We start from the raw sequence: 18,694 nt of genomic DNA on the forward strand, positions 1-18,694 counted from the left end.
ACTAGAGAATGTTGGACAAAAGGTATGGGTGGCACCACCAGGTAGTGGCCCTCCTGTAAAAGGAGAAATAGTGACACCTGCCCAGGTTAACACTCGGTGGGTAGCTATTGAAGGACAGGATGATTTAGTCTGTTTAAACACTGAACGCTTATGGTATCGTGAGTGACATGTGTCAGGCTTCTTTGTTCCAGGTTCTCCATTTTACACTCCTGGTGATCTGGCTTAACAGCTGCTTTGATGCCAGCAATTGGATTTGTAATGTCGAGGACGTTCCAAGGGAGTTCCCCGTGGGAAACACGGTCGGATGCATTACACCAAGGAAGTCCTCGGTCACCAGCCTCAAGTGCAGCTTATATAAATATGTTATTGTTCAGCATGTTTCAAAATCTGTTCGTGAGCTCCAGTATCTGGGTATTGTGGCCAACAAGGATAATTTGAGCCTTGGTTGGAATCCTTTCTCATGGCTAACTGCTACATTTGGGGGAGTGGGCTACACTATCCTCCGTTGGTTGCTCGCGTCATTGCTTATCTTTGTAATTGTTGTTTTGATTTCTCTTTTTTCGCTCCCTCTGTACTCAAATACTGGTTAGGCCTCGCAAATGACAGATTGTGACCAAGGGGTGGAATGTAATGGAGGATTAAAACCATGTACCCAGATGCTTTTTTGCTTATGTGGAACTGACGACACTGGGTCCACACGCAGGTCACCTTACTTTCAGAACTAGCAGATGTAATTAAACTCAGCCATGGGGACTTATCTGAAGATACACTTTGAAATGGAATTCCACTGTGAGGCCCAGGGAAAGCAGTTGTCAAATGCAACACTCTGAAATTGACGAATTGGTCACAACCTGTCTTGCTCGAGAAGTTTTAATAAGTCTTTGTATCTACGAGATAAACCAGGAAATCATAACATCCTGGTTCCATAATAATTAATCTTCTAAATTGTAGAATGTAATGTTCAGTTTTGATTTTGACTGACAAATATTAGAAGGAGTAGGCGCATGATTAATTGTTTTTGGGGTATATAAGCCTGTGGTCCTGCTGCTGAAGTTTAGACTCTCCGAGGGGTGGGAACACCCCTTGTCAAGAAGGAAGAACAGCCAGAGTCCGAGCAACGTCCCGGTCGGGGGAGGTGGAGAAGCTGCTACCAGCGCCCTGACAACCTACTACAAGTGTGCAGTCGTTGCCTCGCTTCGGCAGTTGGGACCAGTCCAAGCGTTGATAAGTATAGTTGGGAAGGGCTTGCATATTGTAGTGTGAAATCAGCTTTTGAATTAGTAATAAACATTTGTATAAACTGAACTGCTCTCGGTGTGTGTGTCTATTTTCTTTCGGTAGCTCAAACACTGTGACCAATCTAAAATGAACAAAATGAGAGGTATAAGTTTGTAGTGTGAAATCAGCTTTTGAATTAGTAATAAACATTTGTATAAACTGAATTGCTCTCGGTGTGTGTGTCTATTTTCTTTCGGTAGCTCAAACACTGTGACCAATCTAAAATGAACAAAATGAGAGGTATAAGTTTACCCAAGACAACATGTAAAACATTTTTGCCCATCCTCTCCAACAGTAGCCACCTCTCCATCATTTTTGTCCTTTCATTTATTGCAGGGTGACTTGCTCTGTGATTGGCCACGCATTCCAAAACCAAATGAACGCGAGTGCAGCAGCTGCCTGCAATCCTAAGATGTCAGCAAAGATGGAGAATAACTTACTGAAAATAGACAGATTCTTCCTTCAGAAGCAGAGTATCATGGTGATTCATGGGTTTCATACACGTCAGCTTTTCCAAAATAAAATGAATGGGAACATGTCCTTATTCAAAGCAACATTTTATTCGCAAATAATTTCAAACTGAAATATACAACTGCTTGATCTGTAGGGCATTAAATGAACATGCCAGTGACCAGTGAATCAGAATGGAGTTGGATTCATTTCAACCTGCAGCAGCTGTTCATTCCTGCAAACTATGAATTTATAATTTTAATGCCAAACAGTAGAACCCATCACCTGGTTCACTTTGATGACTCTATCATCTTTCCTTCTATTGGGAGCCACATGAAGAAAAAATATTGACCAAATATGGATGCTGTGTGTAATTAATGAAAGACTGAGTGATTTAAGACATGCCAAAAGTGGCCACAAAGCCTCTTGACTCCCTTTCAGGTAAATCTGTCAGATATTGGTTAGCCCAAGCTTGAGTCACTGCAAGAACAACCTGAATTTTTATCTCATCCACATCATGAGAATGAAGTAAGTTGGAATCAGACAATTATTTTTGATCCCATTTGAAAGTTAATGTAAAATTAGGTTGGGTGTAAAAGAATAATCTTATACAAACTTGTCACATACTAGCAGTATAAGTTTAGATGAAGGATTGGATAAAACATGTTGAAGCAATCTTGTTTGACTTTCACAGATTTGGCCCTCACACTTGGAAGGGTTTGTCCAATGTGGCCCTGGCACACTTCATTGAGTCAGTTATCATCTGGTAACTGAGGATTTTTGGTGGATTTGTAACAAACCTATGTTTGTTAAACTACTTCAGACAAATTATTGGATGCAACATCAGACAATTTCAATGGGATCAATATAATTTAACCAGAAGAATGATTCCAGTCAAGATCTGCTCACAGTTAAAGGATGCATCTACGAGACCTTTTCCATCCATCTCAATATGGACCTATTTATCACATAACAAAATATTTCTGAATTTTGAAAATAAAATCTCTTTCTTAGATAAACAATTTGTCTGATCAGAATTTTGTAGGCCAAGTTTTTATTCCATTAAGACTGGGAATATGTTGCAAGACAGTATTATGGGAACATAAACCAGATTGAAGTCTGAAATTTATTTCCTGACAATTAGAAAATAACTGTTAATTCATTCAATGTTTCAGAAGCATTCCAATTTCAGATAAATATGTCACATTCTTAGCCTACCATCTCAGAGAGCAATATTAGTGCTTTTTGTTCCAGATGCTATCGATGAATGTGTTCAAAGGCATAAATAATGTCAAACATTGGTGATATACACTGATGTTAACTTTCTACAAACGAGTCTCAGAGAAACAATTGATGATATCCTAGTTATTTTACAATGATGTTTTCCACAAAAACGTTATTAAGATGCCTGAAGCAACTGCACAACTGTTGCAGTAACTCTCATGAGAGGATCCAGAAAATGTAGGTGGATTTTTATCTGCAATATAAAATAATTAGATTTAATAATTTCCAGCAATTGAATACATTAATACCTTGTCAGCAGATAAAATTTGCAACTGAATGTTGAAAATTAGAAACAAGAAGTACTGGAAATAATTTGTTCAATGTCTTCTTTCAGACACAGATTGCTTACAGTTTACTTACTGTAACATGAAAATAAAAATAAGAAGTCCAGAGCTGGCAGCATCTGAATGGAACAATTAATTGTGCCTCCATGACTATTAACATTTAGTGCCTTCCAGATCCAACCACTTGCAGTGTACATAACTTTTGGTTCCGCTACCACAGTCTGTCCATTATTGTCTTCAGCATTCTGGGATACATCTCATTTGGACTAGGATATACTTGTCTACTTTAAATACTATTTGCTTTTACAGTACTATACCTTTGCTTTACCATTTTAGAACTCCATGATGTATTAAGACTTCAGCAGCTTTGGTGAAGAATGAAGTTAAGTACTCGCTTTGTACCTTAGCCATTTTCCCTGACTCCAGGAGAAATAGAGTATAAACTACAGCTGTAAAGAGCCTAATATTGAGTTTGCTTCCTAGTATGTACATGTATCCTTTCATTCAGCTTTGCTACATCTAAACAAGTGTTTTGTTTAAAATATTGGTTAGTTAACAATCCATGGAGTGTGTTGCATCTCTGACGCAGTAATGAAACTGATGGTGAAAGAAGTAGTGAACTTAATTAAACAAGAGATGAAGAGTAACACCTAATTATATAAATCAGTGATTAACAAAAAAATGCCTCCCTGGCTGAGGTAAGACAAAAAGGTTCCATCGTATTAAGATATAATTTTTCGTAATGGCCGTTGGTTCGCTCATATGAGATCCCATCTGTGCATATGCATCCAATCCATCACAGCACAGACACCATTTTGAGTGCTGACAAAAGGTCAAAAAAAGTCAGTAAATCATGTTTTAAGACGATCCAACCAACATATGGAGGTCAAGCGTGAACCCCAGGGAGGCTCTACCTCGAAGGAAGTGAGCAAAAAGTGATCCAGGGCAGATGGTGGGAAGTTCCCAGGCCCTGAGGTGGGAGACGAGTGCAGCAAAAAGGCCTCGAGTTCACAGAGCTCCTACAGCACGATCGAAGCGCTGAAGAACCAGCGGGCCTGCCGGGGAGCAGTCAACCTGCTGAGAAGTAGCAATGCCAACCTAACTCCGTTGGGGTTTGGGTCAGGGCAAGCCGATCTACCTCTGTTGGGGATGGGATCAGGCGACAGCGGCATATCCTCATGGAGGGTGGAGCCCAAGTCTGGCTGCACTGACCTAGCTTCACTGAAGTTGGGGTCCGACATGTCTGGCAGTGATACAGAAATGCTGCCGTAGGAGGCGAGCTCAATGAGGGCTTGTCTCCACAGTTGTAGCAGCAGTGAAGAGGAGGTGCCTTCACTTAGTAAGTCAAGGCTTGGCTGCTCTACGACCCACTTGTCAGGTGTAGTTAATCCATCCACTCAACAGGCGAGGATGACCACCAGCCACACAAAAGGCAACGTAAGTGTCTCTGATCCAAGGGCATCCACTCGATCGGGGTCCATCACAAAAGCCTGGTGGAGTGCAGAGCATATGACCAATGAAGAGATCTTGCTAAGACTGAACAAGTTGGACGGCATGATATCAGCCATCATGAGTAAACCACATGCTCTCTGAGCAGAGGGAAGAATCTTATTTCCAATATGAATGGGATGAGGGAGAGCCCGAGGGGCCGGACGTGGAAATCGAGTCCCCAACCCCAAATACTTCTCTGATTGGTTGGGATGAGAGAAAAGTTCCATCTATTGCAGCAAAATTTGCAGAACCGAGGGTCATTGGGCAACCCTTCAATGAAGAAATTGTGGGGTCAATTTCATATCTGGTATCTAATGTCTTCAAAGAGACGGTGTTAGAGGACTCAATTAAAAAAATACCCCTGCCCAGCTAATTGCCCTCAGATGGATGTACCAAAGGTACACCCAGCAATATGGGACAATTTGAATGTCCCCACGAGAGCCAAAGACATGAAGCTGCAAAGATTACAGGGCTCTCTGGTTAAAGGTATCACTGCATTTGCCCAGACACTGTTGTCAGATATAACAGAGTCAAACAAGATGTCCTGGGGTTGCTCTCCCAAGCCAATTATAAACTTAATGCCTTCCAAAAGGAGCTCATAAAGCCTGATCTAAATGTTCGCTATGCTCATTTAATAAACCCGCTAATCCTGTCACTAAAATTCTCTTTGGTGAGGATCTGAGTAAACAGGTGAAGGACCAGAATGAGCAGCGGAAGCCAGAGCTCGAAAGTACAGGCAAGAGCAACTACTATGTTTCACCTCTATTGCAGGTATATGGGAGACTTTAAGAGAGGACATCCTTCTCAGGCGGCACCACCACGCAGGCATTTTTTAGGGCAATGTCCTCTGTGGAGACAGCGGCAGCAGAATTTTTCCACCCAAAGCTCTTCACAGAGGTCGAGCCAGATTGCATAGCCACTCAGGCCAAGTGTGCCCAAAAAATGAGCACCACCTATAGACAGCTCATTTTCTAATTATGATAATGGGTGGTCGATTAACAATGTTCTTTAGCCAATGGTGTAATCTTACTACTGATGCTAATGCACAGCATCCAATGTCTGGGTCTCAAATTGAGTTTGACCCACAGAAATTCGCTCCAGTTAGGAGAAAGGGCTTATACAATTATATACGCAGCCCTCAGCTCATGGAAGCTACACATAAAGAGATTATGGCTTTAGAACACAAAAACATAATAAAATGCTACTGCTGGGAAGAGAATGAGTTTGTCTCAAACATATTCACAAGGCCAAAGAGAAGTGGGGGAGCAAGAGTGATCTTTATGCCATTATTATGTAAGGGCTATTTTATGGCATCCGTCAATTTACAAGATGCTTACTATTCAGTATCTATACACCCGCTCTCTAGAAAGTACCTGAAGTTTATTTGGAAGGACTAATTGTGTCAATATAAGGCACTACCTAATGGACTTAGTTGGGCACCAAGAATATTTACAAAATTGCTGAAACTGGTTTTCTCCCGGCTCAGTAAGGAGGGTCAAATGGTGATCGGTTACTGGGATGACGCCATAGTGATCAGTAGATTCATGGGCGAAACATAGAGAGTTGTGAACGCCACTATAGCACTGCTGCAGGACCTGGATTTATTATGCACCCAGAAAAATCAGTCCTCAGCTCAACCAGAGAAATTAAATTCCTCGGGTTCCTCTTAAATACAGAATCTATGAGAATAACCCTGCCAGAAGATAAAAAGGTGGAAATTCTTCAGACTTTCAGTGTTTTGATTGGAGAATCACATCCCTCTATAGTTAAGGTGCAAAAGTAATTGGGAAATTGGTGGATGCTTTCCCAGCCGTTCAGTACGGTCTGCTAAAATATAGATTCCTGGAAAGGGATAAAGTACAAGAGATAAAATACAAGCCTTAAAGGCCATTAGGGGTCATTTTGATAGACCCATGAGCTTATCGCAAGAGGCTAGAGCAAAACTTGCGTGGTGGACAACAAATGTATTGGAGGCTTATACCACGATAGAGATTAGAAAGTTTGATATGGAAATTCGATCAGATGCTCATGGTGAAGGATGGGGCACATCTACCTCTGCCAGTGGCAGATGGACTATTCAAGAGATTAGATTGGCATCAGCATCTGACATTAACTGCCTAGAAATGTTGGCAGCTCAGTTGAATGGCGGAGCAGGCTCGATGGGCCATTTTTGGCCTACTCCTGTTCCTACTTCCTATGTTCCTAGTTAGCACTGAAATTGTTCTGTGCAGAGTAAAGGGGTATACATGTGTTGATGAGGTTAGACTACACCTCATCAGTAGCATACCTGAATAAAATGGGAGGTTTGACGTCCCCATCACGTAACTGGCTCACAATACAGACATGAAGTTGCTGTATTAAAAGGAATATCTGGATTACAGCTGCGTATTTGCCAGGGATTCTAAACTATCAGGAGGATTTAATGTCTAGAAAGTTCAATGATAGAATGGAGTGGATGTTGAGGAAATAAGTACAGAATTTGGGGTTGCCAGAAATCAATCTTTTTGCATCTTGTTTAAATGCCCAAGTACCGAGATATGCACCCTGGTTGCCAGACCCCCAGGCAGAAGCCGTAGATGCCTTTATGAATGATTGGGCAGAATTTAATTTTTATGCTTTCCCCCACCCCCCCCCCCCCCCCTTCTCATTAGAAGCTAATGCCTGTACAAAGTTTAGGAGGACAGGGGGACAGGATTCCTGGTGGTGCCAAATTGGCCTTCCCAGTCCAGGTTCCCAATGCTGAATTGGATGCTGCAAGAACAGCCTTTACTCATCTCATCTCAATCTCTTATGTTGCAGGATTGGCATGAAAAGTTCAGCATAAAAGGCAGCCGAAAACGTTGGACATTATTTGTACTTCATGGAGAAAGTCAACTGAGAAGCAATATGCCACTTATGATAATAAATGGCAACTGTTTTGTTTTAATGAGAGTTTAAATGTTAATTATGTTTCAGTTTTAGATATTTTGCATTTCCTCACTGATTTATTTTATGTTCATGTAGCCAGTTATAGTGCTATCAATATGGCCAACGGGGCTTTGACGGTTTTCCTGACTCTACAAGACACCAAACACTCTTTTAGGAATCATCCCCGGATTTCAAGATTCATGAGAGGAATCTTACATCCGCCTATGCCACGTCATCACACCATCTGGGATGTTAAAGTTGTGTTGGATTTGTTGCAACATTTATCGCCAACGTACACTTTGGACTTACGTGACTTATCTCGGAAATTGCGCATGTTTGTGGCCTTGACTTCAGCCCAAAGAATACAGACTTTAACTTGTTTACACTTGGACTATATCCTTTGGGAAAATGATTTTGTTGAATTTCGTGTTCATGACTTGTTGAAATATAATAAACCTGGTAGTATGGGAACAAAGTTTAAATTAAAGTATGAAAGATTATGTGTGGTGCAGTATCTGAGACAATATATTGAATGTATTCGCGATATCAGAGGGGAAGAGAGATTCTTGATGATATGTTAGAGGAAACTGCATCAGCAGCATCCTCTCAGACTTGGCCAGATGGCTAAAGAGGACCATGAGGTTGGCCGGAGTGGATCCACTTGGTTTGGGGCTCACTCAACCAGAGTGGGAGCTACGTCTACACCTAGTAGACTGGAAGTCCCCATTTGGAATATCCTCTGTCAGGTGGGATGGTCAAATGAAAGAACATTTAACAAGTTTTACAATAAACCTCTGGGATGGAGGGGAAAAATTTCACTGCAGCAATTTTGCAGGCTGCCAATTGAATTGTGCCTCATACTGGAGGACTTTTGATCTACCCTATGGTCTTCGGACCATGTGAAAAAGCAACTACTGAGCTTTGAAATCTCATATTAGTGAACCAACAAGCATTACGAAAAATAATGGAGCATTAAATGAGAACTTGCCGGTTCGAAGTTTGATGATTATTATTTGAGTAATGGGAGTGGTGAGATAATATGTCCTCCCATAATTACTTCAAACGTTGTTAAGGTAGTTTCTAGTGTTGCATGTATGCCTCACAATAAAATGCTCTTTTGACAAAATTATACCTGTGTTGTCTTTTCTGAGATTCAAAGATTGGCTGCACGTGGGGTGGGGGGGCGGGGGGGGGGGTGGCGGGTGCGTGGCGTGATGGCATAGGAGAGAGACGTGTTGGAACATCTCTCCCAGCAGATTTATATAAAAGCCCTTTTTGGAATGACTTTAAACTACATCAAAAGTTATTAAATTGAGATTTAACAAGCAACTAAATACAACTGTGAAGAAGATTAGAGCTCAAACGATGAAAAAAACCGACTTTAAGACCATCAACAAGTTTGGAAGAAGTTTGGCCTACCTTAGAAGAGGAGCCTGTGATCTCGAGTAGTCCTCCCCCCATGGGCAACGTCGATTTCCAGCAGCGTCATCGGTGGCGCTGGCGCCTGGACTATGGAGCCCCAGGAAAGATGGTGTCCAGAGCTCCCCTCCTGAATGCTCCATATGGAGCACTTTTAACCCCAAGGGCGGGGCTACCGTTCATCAGTCCAGTGAGTCTGGATCAATTGGGAGCGGGCCCCATACCCAAGGGGAGCTGCAGTGACTGAGAAGAAGATTAAAGGGGCAGGAGAAAGGGGAGAGAACCTCCACATGCAAGACATCTGAGGAAGAGCAGATCAGCGAGCCTGATCTGGCACTTGCACTTTCAGGCACTTGCCTGAAATACTTAAAACTGGTCAGGGAAGGCCTTTTACTGAATCTAAAGAATATTTTGACAGCCAGTTTCAGATAATGTTACAACATATATCAGTAAGTTTTACTTCTGTTAAAAATCAGCTGGCTAGTGTTAAGAATGATATTTCTAATGTTATGGCTGAAATGGTGAAACAAGCCAAAGAGGTGGATAAAGTGCAAGAAAAAGTGAAGAAGATGGATTACAAGTTGGAAGATTGTGTTAACACTATTGGTCAGTATCAAGAAAAATTTGATACATATGATGATTCTTTTATGGAATGGAGAGTTGAGAAGGAGGACTTATTGAAAAAAATTGAGACTTTGGAGAATCAGAGTTGGAGAAACAATGTCTAAATTGTGGAATTACCAGAAGACTTTGAAAGATCGGATCCAGTGAAATTTTTTCGTTGATGGATACCAGAGGTGTTGAGCACTGAGATGTTCCCAGAGGGGCTGGAACTGGTTAGAGTACTTTGAGCTTTAAGAAGTAAACCAGTGCCTGGTCAATAACCCCAATCAGTTTTGATTTGATGTCTGAGATACCAAGATAGGGAATTAATTCTGAAACTGGTGGTTCAGAATGCAAGAAATCATGGATGCCCTCTGATGGTTCAAAATAGAATTTTTTTTTAATGCGGACTTAAGTCAGAATGTTATTAAAAGGCGTAAAGAATTTAATCCTACAAAAGCAGTTCTTTGGGAGGAGTCACGTGATGGAGTAGTGGCCGGTCAGGGAATTCCAGCCCTCTCCGGAAAAGTTAAAAATAAATGCACAAAACACAAAGGTACAAGATTAAAATTTAAAACAAAGTAAAAATAAAGGTGAGAAGAAAATGGCAGCAAAGAGAGAAAAGTCGAAAACAACGGGAAGAAGAGAAGAAGAAAGAACGTCGGAAGAAGAGGGTGAAGGCCTTACCTGTCCGAGGAGGCCCGCTGCGGAGAGAGAAGCCCACTCCCTCAGGTCAGTGGAAGTCCCGGGCTCGGGACTACAAAAATGGCTCGAGGAGCCGAGTAAAAGTGCGCACCCACACATGAAAAAAAACACACTGACGGGAGGGGGGAACAGCTGCGGAGTCGATCTCCACAGCTGAGAGAGACACCTGCAGCACAGCAGCAGGTGCAGATCACAAACAATAACGACAACAAGAAAGAAGAGGGTAAAAAGAAAACAAGGAAACAACAGATGGTCAACCCAGAGGAAGAAGAAGAAGAAGAACAGAAAGAAATGGAAGAAGAAGAAAAAGGCAAGACAATGGATATATATTTTTTTAAAGAATATATGGAATCAGTGAAAGAATGGCAATTACAAGAATTTAATGAGATAAAAAGAAGAATTAAGAATGCAGAAGAAAAAATGAATAAAATAGAAATGGTCATATCAGAGATAGGAAAAAGAGTGGATAATTTGGAAAAATGAGAAATAATCGTAGAAATGGAAGTAGGGGACTTAAAAGAGAAATTAGAAGAATCTAATAAAAAAGTTAAAGAAGCACATGAGCTGTTAGCTCAGAAGATAGATATAATGGAAAACTATAATAGAAGAAATAATATAAAGATAGTGGGCCTCAAAGAGAGAATTTATAAAAGATTGGATCCCCAGGGTCCTAGGAAGACCAGAATTACAGGAAGAAATGGAAATAGAGAGGGCACATAGAACATTAGCCCCGAAACCACAACCACAGCAAAAACCAAGGTCCATTTTAGTAAAATTTTTAAGATATACAACAAGAGAAAATATATTGGAGAAAGCAATGAAGAAAATAAGAGAAGACAAAAAGCCACTGGAATACAAAGGTCAAAACATTTTTTTCTATCCAGACATAAGTTTTGAACTCCTGAAGAAGAGGAAGGATTCAATACAGCAAAAACGATCTTATGGAAAAAAAGATATAAATTTATGTTAAAGTATCCAGCGGTTCTTAAAATAGTTATTCCAGGACAACAAAACTGACTATTCTCGGATCCAGAGGAAGCACGAAAATTTGCAGAACAACTACAAAACAAGCAGAGAGATGAAGACATGTTTTTTCTTTGGCTTGGCTTCGCGGACGAAGATTTATGGAGGGGGTAAAAAGTCCACGTCAGCTGCAGGCTCGTTTGTGGCTGACAAGTCCGATGCGGGACAGGCAGACACGGTTGCAGCGGTTGCAGGGGAAAATTGGTTGGTTGGGGTTGGGTGTTGGGTTTTTCCTCCTTTGCCTTTTGTCAGTGAGGTGGGCTCTGCGGTCTTCTTCAAAGGAGGTTGCTGCCCGCCGAACTGTGAGGCGCCAAGATGCACGGTTTGAGGCGTTATCAGCCCACTGGCGGTGGTCAATGTGGCAGGCACCAAGAGATTTCTTTAGGCAGTCCTTGTACCTTTTCTTTGGTGCACCTCTGTCACGGTGGCCAGTGGAGAGCTCGCCATATCACACGATCTTGGGAAGGCGATGGTCCTCCATTCTGGAGACGTGACCCATCCAGCGCAGCTGGATCTTCAGCGGCGTGGACATGTAATGAGAGTAAAAATGACCACGAACTATATGTATGTGTGTATATGGGTATATGTGTGTGTGTATATATATATATATATATATATATGTATATATTTATATAGATGTGTGTGTATACATGAATGTACCCGTATTTAGAGGAAAATATATAGAGTATAGATAAGAATTAATAAGGGAATGAAAGGGAATAGAGGGAATAAGGAGAGAATTAAAAGAGTGACCTTTGTAACATATGAAAATTGAAATCTTTTCCAGGGGGGACTGGGTGGGGAGGAGTTACGGTCACTGCAAAATCAGTTGACGTTTGCGAGTGAATTCGCAAATCCAAATGGAGAGGGGAGATGCGGTTGCCCGACAAGGGATAAAGGGCAACTCAGGAGGGGGAGGGGAGAATGGGGTTAAAGAAGTTTTAAATAGGAGAATAAGGAAAATGTTTGATGTTTTAGAAATGTTGTCTTATAAAGTGTTCAAAACAAGAAAGCAGAAATGGATAAGAAGGAAAGGTGATGATGGAGAAATGGAAAGGGAAGATAAACAAAGTATGAAATGGCTACATTGAACTATATGACTTTAAATATTAACGGAATACATAACCAAATCAAAAGGAAGAAACTGCTAAATTTACTGAAAAAAGAAAAAATTGATATAGCATTTGTGCAAGAAACACATTTAACTGAATTGGAGCACAAGAAATTAAAGAGAGATTGGGTAGGGCATGTAACAGCAGCGTCGTATAATTCAAAAGTAAGAGGAGTAGCTATATTAATCAGTAAAAATGTACCAATTAAAATAGAAGAGGAAATAATAGTTCCAGCAGGGAGATATGTAATGATAAAATGTCAGATATATTCGGAGTTTTGGAATTTACTCAATGTATATTCACCTAACGAAGAAGATCAAAAGTTTATGCAAGATATTTTTTTGAAGATAGCAGATACGCAAGGGAACATATTAATAGGAGGGGATTTCAACCTTAATTTGGATTCAAATATGGATAAAACTGGGAAAAAAATTAACAGAAAGAACAAAGTAACCAAATTTATAATTAAGTCGATGGAAGAAATACAACTTTTGGATATATGGAGGAAACAACACCCAAAGGAAAAGGAATATTCATATTATTCAGGTAGACATAAAACATACTCAAGAATAGACCTATTTCTGTTATCAGCTCATATGCAAGATAGAGTAAGAAAAACGGAATATTAAGCTAGAATATTATCGGAACATTCACCCTTGATATTGACAATAGAGTTAGAGGACATCCCTCCAAGAATGTATAGATGGAGATTAAAAGAGATTAAAAGGCAGGATTTTAGAGAATTCATTGAAAGACAAATTAAAATGTATTTTGAAATAAATACGGAATCAGTGAAAGATAAGTTTATACTATGGGATGCAATGAAAGCGTTCATTAGAGGGCAAATAATAAGTTATGTAACCAAGATGAAGAAGGACTATAATCAGGAAACAGAGCAGTTGGAAAGGGAAATAGTAAATATAGAAAAATAATTAGCAATGAAGGAAGATACAACTAAAAGAAGAGAATTGGCAAATAAAAAAATGAAATATGAAACACTACAAACCTATAAATTGGAGAAGAACATAATGAAGACAAAACAGAAATATTATGAACTAGGGGAAAAAACGCACAAAATTCTAGCATGGCAGCTTAAGTCAGAACAAGCTAAGAAAATGGTATTGGCATCAAGGAAAAAAGACAAACAAATCACATATAATCCAACGGAGATCAATGAAAACTTTAGAGAATTCTATGAACAATTATACCAAACTGAAAACGAAGGGAAAGAAGGCAAAATAGATGAATTTTTAACTAAAATTGAACTACCAAAATTACAAATAGAGGAACAAAATAAATTAACAGAACCATTTGAAATAGTAGAAATACAAGAGATAATAAAAACATTACCAAATAATAAAACACCAGGAGAGGATGGATTCCCAATAGAATTCTATAAAACATTTAAAGACTTATTAATTCTGCCCCTCCTGGAAGTAATCAACCAGATTGATAAAACACAAAGCTTACCAGATTCATGTAAAACAGCAATAATTACAGTAATACTAAAGCAAGGGAAAGATCCACTCGCACCAGCGTCATATAGACCAATATCATTACTTAACACAGATTATAAGATAATAGCTAAACTATTAGCAAACAGATTAGAAGATTATGTACCTAAAATGGTAAATCTAGACCAAACTGGATTTATTAAAAAAAGACGTACAACAGACAATATTTGTAAATTTATTAACTTAATTCATGCAGTAGAAGGGAGTAAAGCGCCATCAGTAGCAGTTGCTTTAGACGCAGAGAAGGCCTTTGACAGAGTAGAATGGAATTATTTATTCAAAGTATTGCAAAAATTCAGTTTACCAGAGAAGTATATTAATTGGATTAAAGCATTATATAAGGGGCCATTGGCGAAAGTAACAGTAAATGGATATATATCAAAGCAAATTAACTTAAGCAGATCAACAAGGCAGGGATGCCCACTATCACCCTTATTGTTCGCGTTAGCTATAGAACCACTAGCAGAATTGATAAGAACAGAAAATAATATAAAAGGGATAAAAATAAAAGACAAGGAATATAAAATCAGTTTATTTGCGGACGATGTTATAGTATACTTAACAGAACCAGAACTATCAATAAAAGAATTATATAAGAAATTGAAGGAATATGGAGAAGTGTCGGGTTACAAGATTAACGTAAATAAAAGTGAAGCAATGCCAATGAATAATGCGGATTTCTCAAAATTTAAGAAGGAATCACCATTCAGATGGCAAATGCAAGCAATAAGATACCTAGGTATACAAATAAATAAAAATCTCGGCCATCTTTCTAAACTCAATTATTATCCACTAATGAAAAAATTACAGGGTGATTTAGAGCATTGGAAAGATTTACCATTAACACTAATAGGAAGGATAAACTGTATTAAAATGAACATTTTCCCAAGGATATTATACCTATTTCAGGCATTGCCAATACGCTTAACAGAGAAATTCTTCAAGGAGTTAAAGAAAATAATAAGGAAATTTTTATGGAAAGGGGGGAAACCGAGGATAGCACTAGATAAATTAACAGAATGGTATAAACAAGGAGGCTTACAACTGCCAAACTTTAAAAATTATTATAGAGCCGCACAATTAAGATACCTATCAGATTTTTACCAAACAAGGGAAAAGCAAGATTGGACTAGATTAGAACTAGATAAAATAGGGGAAAAGATATTGGTACAATGTAGGAGTTCTCCAGTATTACATCATCTGCACAATATTTGGAAGAAGATTCATGTAGAAAGGAATAAAACAAATTACCAATTACCAAAACTAATAATGACGCAAAATCAGTTACTCCCTTTTACAATAGATAACCTTTCCTTTAGAGAATGGGAGAAAAAAGGGATCAAAAGAATAGAAAATTGTTTTTCAGGAAATAGATTATTATCCTTTGAACAAATGAAAGATAAATACAATATAACTCAAGATACAGTGCTGGCATATTACCAATTGAGATCCTACTTGAAGGACAAGTTAGGAAGCAGTCTGAGGTTACCAGAGGGAAGTAACTTTGAAAATGTGATTACAGATACAATGATAATCAAAAGATTTATAACAAATATGTATATTAAACTGCAAGAAAAGGAGAATGAGGAAACAAATAGTAAAACTAAACAAAAATGGGAACAAGATTTGAATATAAAGATAAAAAAGGAAACATAAGAGAAGTTATGTTCTGGAACGATGAGAAATACAATAAATACGAGGTTACGTATGATACAATATAACTGGATACACAGGCTATACATTACACCTCAAAAGTTAAATAAATGGGACCCAACAGTATCTGACAGATGTTTTCGTTGTAAAAAAGAAATGGGAACAACAATTCATGCAATCTGGACATGTGAGAAAGTAGAAAAATTTTGGGAAGATCTAAACCAGATATTAAATAAAACTACAGAAAACAATATACCAAAAATTCCAGAGATCTTCCTCCTAAGTAACATAAAAAACAAACAATTTGGAATTGATTTGGAGGATGCACAAAAAAGATTTGTTAAGATAGCTCTAGCCGTAGCAAAAAAATGTATTATGTCAACCTGGAAATTGGGAGATAATTTGAGAATACAACAATGGTATATAGAAATGAATAAATGTATTCCATTAGAAAAAAATAACATATAGTTTAAGAAATAATATTGAAATATTTGAACAAATATGGGAGCCATACATGAAACACAATAGAGAAAACCTACCGGGGACATTCACCACCTAAATTAACGAAAGGAGAAGGAAATGAAAAGAATTGACTCAGTGGAATTTCTTGTTTATTTTTATTGAATGACAACATTGTTTGACTGGTTTAATGTATCTTAGATTTTGTACTTTAAATGGATGGGGGGGGAGGTAGGGAGGGTGGGATGGGAGGAGGGGGGGGGGATAAAATGACACTGTATATATTTGAAAAGGAAAATGTATGTATCATGGTCAATGTGGTTTATGGTGTGAAAAATAAAAAACTTTAAAAAAAGCAGTTCTTTGGCAGAAAGGTTATAAATTTGCTTTTCAATTTCCAACGGTTTTGAAAGTTTTCTATGCGGATTATGATTCTTGTTTCTTTGATAACAAGAGAGAAGCAGTGGAATTTGCAAAGTCTTTGCCGTATCTTTAGAAAGGTCGATCTTCCCCATCTCAAACGAAGTAGAATGGAAGTGGAGATGAGTCCTTGAAGGGGAAGAAGAAGAAGGGAAAGAAAGTCCAATTGGAGGAAAAACAGAGAAAGAGTTCAAGTGACTCTGATGGGGGCTCCACGGATGATAATCAAGTATATAAAGTACTGGAAGAAACTGATCATACTTGAGATGTCTAATTTGATATTGTGCTGAATCTGTCGGGGGCGGGGGGTGAACACAGTGTAGCTCGACCGTCTTTTTCAGGAAATAGTACTTGTACTTTGGGGGGGGGGGTCTTTTTCTTTTTCTTTCTTTAAGGAAGTAAACTGCTTTGATTTGTTGAGAAGGAGATCCAGCTGCATAGATTATGGAGAGGACAAAGTAGATGCTAATTTAAAATTTGCCACATTTAATGTGAATGGGCTCATATTATGAGTTAGGGGATAAGACACATAGAGTATTGGCATGTCAGTTAAAATCTGAACGAACATCAAGAAGGGTAAAAGCAGTGAGGAAGAATTCAGGGGTTTCCTTTGTTTCAGAATAAAAGTTTACCTTTTACAATTGACAATAACCTCTTTAAAATTGTTTTGAGGAGAGTAATTTTTTAACATTTTTCATGATGAAGGAAAAATATCAAATCCCCAATAGTACTCTTTTTTGTTATTATCAACTTAAATTAATATTGCATAATTGTTTAGGGAGACATTTGGATTTGCCTAAAGAAATTACATTTGAAATATTGATCCAAGATGGAGGAAAGAAAGGGTTTATTTTGGAAATGCATAAATTGCTGCAACAAAAAATGCCTAAGATTGAATTGCATAAATTGAGAGTTAAATGGGAGAAAGATTTGGGAGTTTAATTTGACATGGATTGTTGGAAGAATATTAATAGAGATGCTATGACAAAATTAGGTATAGATTATAGATTGGTAACTTATAATTTTATGCACCAATTATATTTAACTCCAGAACGTTTGAAACGATCTAAATTGAGTGCTTCAGATTTGTGTTTTCGATGTAATGAGCTAAAAGGTACATTTTTGCATTCAGTTTGGTCTTGTGAGAAAGGTAAGGGTTTTTGGGCTAGATTAAGAGACTGTTGGCAAGAAATCCTGAAAATAAAATTTTCTCCAGACCCAAAGATCTTTTTAAATGAGGAAGTTACTGAAATGGCTTTGTTTAATAAATTAGATAAATTTCAAATAGCATTCTTGTGATTTAGCTGAAGATCAAACTGCGCTGGGTAGGTCACGTCTCCAGAATGGTGGACCATCGCCTTCCCAAGATCGTGTTATATGGCGAGCACTCCACTGGCCACCGAGACAGAGATGCACCAAAGAAGAGGTACAAGGACTGCCTAAAGAAATCTCTTGGTGCCTGCCACATTGACCACCGCTAATGGGCTGATATCGCCTCAAACTGTGCATCTTTGCGCCTCACAGTTCGGCAGGCAGCAACCTCCTTTGAAGAAGACCGCAGAGCCCACCTCACTGACAAAAGACAAAGGAGGAAAAACCCAATACCCAACCCCAACCAACCAATTTTCCCTTGCAACCGCTGCAACCGTGTCTGCCTGTCCCGCATCGGACTTGTCAGCCACAAACGAGCCTGCAGCTGACGTGCACATTACCCCTCCATAAATCTTCGTCCACGAACCCAAGCCAAAGAAGAAAGAAGCAAGGAAATGTATAGCTTTTTCATGGAAAGATCAGATGGAGCTTAATTTACAAAGATGACACTCAGAAATAAGGTCCTGTATACCAACGGAGAAGATAAATTATAATTTGAGGGATAAATATTATATATTTAAAAGGATATGGAGCCCATAGTTGAAAATTTGAGACTGGTTGTGAATGCTGCTAGATCTCCGTTTCATGATTTGAGTTATTCTCCTTATCTACTTCTTTCTTAGTTTCTTTTTCTATTTAGGGGGTAGGTGGGTTAGAATTTGGTTAAGGGGAGGGGTAAAGTTTAGAGGGGTGAGGCAATTTGAGGGTTTTTTTAGGATTT

General features: G+C 38.8%; 1 protein-coding gene across 12 annotated transcripts in view; it reads right to left on the reverse strand.

The window, feature by feature from the left end:
* Positions 1 to 1,819: 1,819 nt before the first annotated feature.
* LOC138741338 (low choriolytic enzyme-like) overlaps positions 1,820 to 18,694 on the reverse strand; it is a 143,077-nt gene continuing 126,202 nt past the window's right edge. For 11 of the 12 annotated variants that reach the window (XM_069895254.1, XM_069895331.1, XM_069895287.1 and 8 more), the window contains one exon: positions 1,820 to 3,205. In XM_069895254.1, the coding sequence (XP_069751355.1) occupies positions 3,099 to 3,205 (107 nt within the window). In that variant the 3' untranslated portion in view covers positions 1,820 to 3,098. Of the gene's footprint in view, positions 3,206 to 8,003; positions 8,151 to 18,694 lie in introns of all 12 variants that reach the window. The other variant, XR_011343465.1, reaches the window with a different exon arrangement.

The sequence above is a fragment of the Narcine bancroftii genome, chromosome 1 (assembly GCF_036971445.1).
Source record: "Narcine bancroftii isolate sNarBan1 chromosome 1, sNarBan1.hap1, whole genome shotgun sequence".
Taxonomy (NCBI): Eukaryota; Metazoa; Chordata; class Chondrichthyes; order Torpediniformes; family Narcinidae; genus Narcine; species Narcine bancroftii.